Source organism: Nymphalis io, chromosome 9, assembly GCF_905147045.1.
Source record: "Nymphalis io chromosome 9, ilAglIoxx1.1, whole genome shotgun sequence".
NCBI lineage: Eukaryota > Metazoa > Arthropoda > Insecta > Lepidoptera > Nymphalidae > Nymphalis > Nymphalis io.
The window spans coordinates 2936409-2944959 of NC_065896.1; the positions used below are offsets into that span (position 1 = coordinate 2936409).

Here is an 8551-nt window from a genome sequence, read left to right on the forward strand (position 1 = left end):
ATTTCTATTTGTTTGCTGTTGTAAATGTTTACACAGATTATATTGTAAGTGTTACCAAAGAATAAATATTAAACAAAAGCCCGAGCGCTGGGCAATGTTCTTATATTTTGTTGCCATGGTTACCAAACTGGTTACAAACATAACTTAGCGATTCCGTTGTTTCGTAAAAAGTTTTTGTGCACAACGTTTTAATCATTTTGAAAAGAATATTGTAAAGAAAATAAATAATAATTGGTTATTAGTTCAAGTTCTTAAAGATCTGTCTAACTAAACAATTATGGTAAGATATATTTTAACAATTACCTCCAGTTTTTTTCACAATTAACAACAAATTATGATATATTAACTGAACAATAATTTCTTATGGTTATTTTTAATTCTGAACCCACATGGGTTAAGTTAAATTTTATAAACCAACGATTCACAAGTGCTCTAATGAGCCCACTGGATCATAATATATTTTGTTGTTGTGTAAGCTGTATAATTATTTTTTTAGGTATCAAGCCATCAAAAATCCTACAAAAACTTAAAGTACTTGTATAATAACATTTCAATGTAAAATCGTAATAAGATATATAAAGGAATTTTATGTATTCGTCCAACTTTCAGATTTTAAGTCGGTCGAAACCAGCGAACGATAATCGAGGCCATGTTAATAGTTCTGGTAAAAAAGCAACTTTTCCAGAACTTGAAGACTTCATTTTAAAAAGGGACTATACGGGAGCAATAACCATGCTCGGGGTAATATAAATTTTAGATAATCGGGAGCTACTGACTACTTAATGATTATAATACCTATAGTAAGACAAATCATAGACCACAAATATGCAATTTCCTCTATTATATTTTTCTAACAATATTAATTTGATTGAATTACAAGTTAGGATCGAGCCTATAACATTTCCATTGCTAGTCGGCCCTGAAAGATTGCCGCTTATGGTTATATTTAGAATTTTTATGTTCCTTATGTCTGTAGGTTTCTTTTCTTTATTTATTGCAGTTTCTAAAACATGACGGCAATACAGACGTGTGGATAAAAGTGTGGACAGCATGGTGCTGGTTCCACCTCGGCGAATATAAACGAGCTCTAGATGAATATCTTGAAATTAAAAAAAATGAAAACCTTACCTCTAACGTAGCTGACAATATCGCATTAGATCTTGCTGTTTGCTATTTCTATTTAGGTAACTACATATTTTATTATAATTTTAAAAATATCATCAATTTATTATTTTCCAATTCTAATTACGTTATTTATTGAGAAACGCTCGACGTGTTTCGGAAAGGCTTAGTGTTTTTCGATAAGTAAAATTTTGAAACCGTAATATTTAATAATAATAAATAAATTTGAAAGTATTACCCTACCCCTTATCCCAAGCATGTACTCAGAATCAGCGAAGAAGATTTGGCTGACTTTTACAGCCGCATGCTTCCCGGCAACCCTCCTAGAAAATTTGTTTTTGATGGATTGGTTTTACTTCACTGTGGGTTTTATATGTATGTAGATGCTCTTAACAAAAAAAAATCCATATTCTTGCAATACGACACCCTCGGGTTAAAATGGCTCAATTCAACTCTGCAACAGAAATAACACGACATAAATACACACAAAACATATAAATGTACAATATAAGACAATTGAGTTTCATTTCTTTTTTTTTAGGTATGTATAAGGAATCCCAAGATGCTGTAGAAGACGCACCAAACTGTCCTCTGAAGGTATAATATGTACGCAGAATTCATATTTTATTTAAAATAACAAAGCTATAGTTAGATATTGATATATAGAATTTAAACCTACAAGATGAAATACTTAAGCCCTAAAGATGATAAAAGTTACGCAATTCTTGCGAATATTACCTGCTAATATTCATGTATGATCATTTTGATGATAAATTATTTGAGTTTAGTGAGTGATCTTATAATAAAATCTATACAAAAAAATAAAATTGAAGTGTCTGTCTGTAATTTCAAAATAACTGCCCCTTTTAAAGTTAATATGGTTATTTGCGAGTAACCAAAACCACAACTTTTTGTATTTTATACTACCGCATCTACCTATTAATCTACCTAAATTTTTTATGTTTGATTCAATTATTTTTTTAGAGAATAGATAGGCGGACTAGCATATGGGCCATCGGATGGTAAGTGGTCACCAACGCCCATAGACATTGGCAAGATGTTATGTCCCTTGTGCCTGTAATTACTCTGGCCCTTCAAACCGGAACACAACAATACCAAGTACTGCTGTTTTGCGGTAGAATGTCCGAGTTAATATTAATGATTATCTGAGTAATATTATGAGTGGGTAGTACCTACCCCGACGAGCTTGCACAAAGCCCCACCAATAAATAAGCATTTTGCACGTTAAAATAGCCGATTTTAAGGGATTTACATTACTTCCAGTGTCGGCTGCAATTTCATTTGGCACATAAATTGGGTGACGAAGATACATTGATGCAAGCTCATGCAAAACTTCGCGATGTACCGGAAGACCAGCTTAGCTTGGCCTCTGTACACTATCTCCGCGCCCATTATCAGGAGGCCATTGATGTTTATAAAAAATTGCTTCTGGACAGACGGTCAGTTCAATGAAGCTCAAATTGTTTAAGATTTACTTTAAAAATTATAAAATAATTTTATAAGGGAAATACTAAGGGGAATATTTTTCATTAGTAGACATTTTTAATAGGTTTAATAAATAAGGTTTTTTTAAATATTTAAAATCTTACTCTTGATATTTTCTTCCAAGTAATCCAACGATAGCTTACTTTTTTATTTTTATCGAAATTATTCTTATGATGAATTCCTGATTCGACTACGTGAAGATTGAGATATTTAAAAACGTTGCAGTTATAAAAGATACCAGACTGACGAAACGGATTGGGTGAAGATGTTGTTCCATGTCCCTAGGTACTCTTTGTGAAGCTCAATGATTATATATAATTATTTTTATTTCGTCAATTGGTATATATATATATATATATATATATATACCAGTATACATATATATATATATATATATACATATATATATATATCACTGACTAGGACTACATATATATATAGCACTATATATATATATATATATATATATATATATATATATAATATATATATATAATATATATATATATATAATATATATATATAATAAAAAATGACAAATTAAATTATGATATATATATATATATATATATATATATATATATATATATATATATCATAATTTAATTTGTCATTTTTTCATTAATATAGAATTGCTTAAACATATAATAACATGCTATAACCAAATATTTTAGTTTAAACGCCACAAAAACAAAATGAAGAATATGTACACAATAAAAAGCACGGAGTTAACTCGGACGTCGATTTCCATAAAGGATTTTTTTCAATTAATTTGTATATATAGTTGACTATGTAATTTAATTCAAGAAAAAAGTATTTACTGGGTTTGCTGTTGTTTATTGTCGGTAGAATTTATATGTCGGATTTATTTAACGATTCAAAAGTGCTTATAATTAAGAACCAACTCGAATAAAATGTATTTTGAACTTCCTCTCTCTTAATATTTTTCGGTATCGAGCGGTATAGATAATTTTATTATTACATATTTGAATATAATTGCTATATTATATGAATTTAATTACATTTAATTAATTTTTTTAAATTTATAAAAAATAATGCCACCAAAACTAAAATTATCTAAATATGTAAATTATGTTCGAAAATGTAATATTTTTGTATTTATTTTAGTGTATAATTATTTTTAAAACCAAATTAGAAACAATGTATTTATTAATTATTACGAAACACGCTTAAGTTTATATTATGTGTCCTCCAATTCAGACCAATCTCAACGGCTTGCGAATTGCGCATGTTATCATTCTATTATAATACACAAGAGTGTGTTAACACAGTCACATACGATATCGTCAACCTTACTCTCATTGTTATATTCTACCGATGAGAACCACGAGGAGACTATTTAAATAAATCATTTATGTTTGTGATGTATGATAAACTAATTCCTTCACGATAACTCAACCAGCACGTACATGGCGCTTAACGTGTATGTTGCGCTGTGCTACTATAAGCTGGACTACTACGACGTGTCGCAAGAAGTCCTCGGCGTGTATCTGGCGCAACATCCCACATCGACTGTCGCTGGAAATCTTAAAGCCTGCAACCTGTTCAGGTTTGTACTAATCCCAAACCACATTCTGTCTAATAATATAATATACACGATAAATATAGACTCCTGCTACATGCGTTTTTAACATTATATCAACTAAAAAATAAAGAAAAAACTTTAACAGATTATAACAAATTTAACAGATTATACAACGGTAAAGCAGCTGAAAATGATTTGAAACAAATATCATCCGAACAGCACACTTTTGGACAAGATCTCGTCAAACACAATTTGGTTGTGTTCAGAAATGGAGAAGGAGCTTTAAAAGTAAATTAATAACAGTATATAATAGTTCAATAAATATGTCAAGTTGACCATATCAATTCGTATTGAAATTAACTTTATTTTTTATTTCTTTATCGTATGCGATGAGAGAGACGAGTAAGAGCGCGCGAAATATAAAATTTTAATCCAAAAGGAGTCGAATCATTTTCTAAAAACATTCGTTTTAAGATTTTTTATTATACCAATGATAAAAATGAATATAAAAATAATTACTTACCCTATTTTTTACATAAAAATAGCTAAAAGAATAACCGCTCTACATTTTATGAAGATGGTAAAAAGAGCAAATTTAAATAAATCGATAAAGCACAAGTCAAGTATATTTTTCAGACAATGGACTAATATTATAGTAAGTAGAATAGAAACATACCTTTTTTAATATATGTAAATGTAAAATAATAGGATCACCAAAAAGAGAAGTATCTATGCTTAGTTTTATTTACTTAGAATTGAAATTGTTTCAGATTAAAATCGTAATTTATAATAATAAATAATACTAGTAATATTTGTTTCATAATCTCGATATTTTAAAGGTACTACCAGAACTAGTAGACGTGGTACCGGAAGCTCGTTTAAATCTAGCTGGATATCGGCTGCGTCACCGCGAACCATTAGAGGCTCGTGAACTACTGGAACCCTTACAGCCGACGTCGCCATTGCACTACATACTCAGAGCTGTAGTCGCAGTGCGCCTTTATAATGAAACTAGTGATGTAAGTACAAAAATAAATATTGAATACTTGATTAAAAGTGGTTCTTCGCTTCATTTTTTTTATTTCTAAGCTTCGTGCAGATTTTAAGACGTAAAAATTTAGTAAATTATATGCATAGTTGCCATATATTCAAAGCAAATATACAGACGTAATAAAATGCACGTTTGCATGTCATTTTCTTTCAGTCATCTAATATTATCAGGCCTTCTTAAGGGCCTAGCAAAATCTACACGAACTTTTAGGATGACCTATTTAACTGACAAGACTATATTTATTTACCACTTTTTTATATTTAAAAACAAGATTGCAATTATTTTATCCTGATCTTAAGTGCTTATTACCTTTTAATCCCTTTTCACCATTCTTTTTGTGTTATTTATAGCAATAATTTAATAACTATACCACTTATAACCTAATGAAATACGGTCGTCCTGTGTAACTTTCTTTAATCAACATTTAGTTTTATTAAAGGGTTTACCCTTAACTAACATTCAATAATAATTTGAAGGAGGAACAAATGAAGTTAGCGCAACAAAGTTTCCATGTAGTTGGCAGTTCAGCGTCTGAATGTGACACTATACCTGGCCGCCAGTGCATGGCCTCATCCTACTTTCTCGCCGGCCAGTTCGAGGAAGTTCTTGTATATCTCAACTCAATCAAGAGCTTTTTTGTCAACGATGATACATTCAACTTTAATTATGCTCAGGTAATTTATATTGCTTGATAGCTTGGTTGTTTTAAATACTAGCTTGTTTTTATTTAGTCTTCCTCTTTAATTTATTTTGATTTTACTATATATATGATTGGTGATAAAAATGTTACGGAGTTTTTGAATAATCTTGTCGGTAGTTTTAAATTTATTTTATTTGGTGGTACAAAGTGCTTTTCGATTCTAGTTGTCTATTTGACTGTTTGGCTAAAATATATTTTTAATTTTGTTTGCTTTTAGTTTTTATATAAATTTACTTAAAATATCCCTTAAAACAAATTTAACCCGATTTTCTATATTTTTGGGTGATTTGAAATACTATGTTAGTTGCAAGGTGTATTATTTTTTTAAATTTTGTTAATGGATATAATAACGTTGTCGACAGTCGACAGTTGGAAAATGGGTGTAACATTTTGGTTCTTCAAAGCTAAATAATTGACCCTTATATCAGATGATTTTTTTTCGGAGGACACATTATGTTTTTCTTTTTGTTATATCAGGCAAAAGTGGCGTCCGGCTTTTACCGTGAGGCAGAGGAATGCCTGCTGACTATCCAAGATGAAACCATACGCAACTCGTTTACATATCTAGCCTGTCTATGTCGCTGTCATGTTATGAATAAGGAAGCTCATCTCGCCTGGGAGATTTGTGTTAAGGTACGCACGATGTTCATAAATCATTAATGCCAAAGTTATTTTTAGATATACAATAATTACAAGGAGGCAGACGGCGCTCATGAGAAAAACAGATCGAAGACAAACAATTTCACAAAACAATGCATTTCAAAATGTTTACATTAATTATTTATTACTAAAATATTTAAATTTGGTATAGGTATGAGGTATAAATGCTGCTTAACTGCCCAGAGAATTGCCTAGCTAATAAACACACATCTAAAAAATATATTTATTATATTACACTGGCAAAATTTATAATGTACATATAATAAGCTTACAATATTATGTATTTATAGATTTACATGTTTCTATAGGCTGCAGGAACGCCCGACAGTTTCGCTCTTCTGCAGTTGGTCGCAAACGACAGCTATCGCATGGGACAATTCCTAGTAGCGGCCAAAGCGTTTCATATGCTGGATAGGTATATACACTCGAATTATTAGAAATTTATTAATATACATATAATCAGAGTAATAACCAGTTACCGTCTAAGTCATAACTGGTTCCGCACCGCGCTCTGCCATACAACTTGGTTGACTACTTAAATATTATTAGCGTTGCGTACGAGTACATACACAAAACTATAAAAAATATATATTTATGTACAATAAATAACATAAAAGTTCGTAAATGTGGTTTCCACTTACGGACGAAATATCTCTTCTTTAGTAAGAAAAAAAACAATTTACAGCTTAATCTTTTAATTACATCGACACCGTATGGAACATATATCCATAGACACACGCACTGAGCACGACATGAGTCTTAAACAGTTTACCGCGTGAAAACTTATCAGTGACGTCAACCTTATCAGTCTAAAAAAATAAAAAATAATGGGCCCCGAAAGGAAATTAACACAATAGGGCACTAATAAAAGTAACATTCCGCGATCGTATCGACTTGTATCGACAGTGACTCCTTTATTCAATTTTTCTAATTCAAAGGCTCACCATGCAAAAATATCAAAGTGACTTTATAAATCGCTGCTGGAATATATAAAATACAATATAAATGACTGCTGTATTTAGGTTAGACGGTGGTCCAGAAATGTGGGAGGGTTTACGCGGCGCGGTGTGTGGCTGTGCTCAGGCCGTGGCGGCGGGCGCGCCGGCGGCACAATTGCGCGACGCGCTGGCGCTCTTGCGCGGACCGCGGGCACATCCGCGTGCAGAACAGATTGCCAGGCCCATCGCTAGATGGGCGCAACAGAACAGGATACCTGTGTGAAGCGATTAATCAGCAATCGAAAATACTCTTCGCTTGTATTACATATATTATGGTGAATAAATGTAATATAAATCATCGTTTTTTGACTTCATTATCACAGAATTTAGGGATGAAATCAATAATTCTCATAACTTTATTAAGGTTGTTTTTGTTCAAACTGAGCAAGTAGTTAGGTATAAATTACGTATTGACAAGTTAATTAGCACCTTTGTACAGACTTATATGTAGAGATACCTAATTTACACAGTTTTCTACAACACCGTCGATAAAAAATAAAAAATAACCTTGCGTTTGATTGAAAATCCAAGGCGGCCCACTATTACACGTTGAACATGATATGAGAAACATTCACCTACATTCTTAATTCGAAACGGAAACAGGCTCACATTTATTGGTCCGAACAATTTTCGCACTAGTCCAATGAATAATAATAAAAATGTCCTCCAGACTGATTTCGGCCAAGGTGGCCAATCTCTCTTGAGACTACGCATGAGATATTATAGTGCACAAGTGTGTGCGCAAACACAGGTGCACTCTCTATTCCCTTACTCTCATAATCCGATGGGACGGCAATCCGACACGACCGTTAAGAGTTCAGGCGCAGGACCAATGTCTTTTACGTGCTTTCCGAGGCACAAGAGTGTACACACTTCCAACTTCCAGACCCCGGGCTGCTACTGAGAATTTTCTGACAGAAAAACCCAATAACTTTTTATTAGCCCGACTTGGGAATTGAACCCAGGAC

The 8551-nt window shown here is 31.9% G+C and overlaps 1 protein-coding gene across 1 annotated transcript; it reads left to right on the forward strand.

The window, feature by feature from the left end:
* Window positions 1-115: 115 nt before the first annotated feature.
* On the forward strand, window positions 116-7806 carry LOC126770883 (intraflagellar transport protein 56). The gene is made up of 13 exons (XM_050490492.1): window positions 116-130; window positions 610-741; window positions 1001-1184; window positions 1664-1719; window positions 2407-2582; window positions 2854-2913; window positions 4052-4198; window positions 4339-4462; window positions 5014-5193; window positions 5702-5899; window positions 6403-6558; window positions 6894-7000; window positions 7608-7806. The coding sequence occupies exons 1-13, from the start codon at window positions 116-118 to the stop codon at window positions 7804-7806; spliced, it is 1734 nt and encodes a 577-aa protein (XP_050346449.1).
* The last annotated feature ends 745 nt before the right edge of the window (window positions 7807-8551 follow it).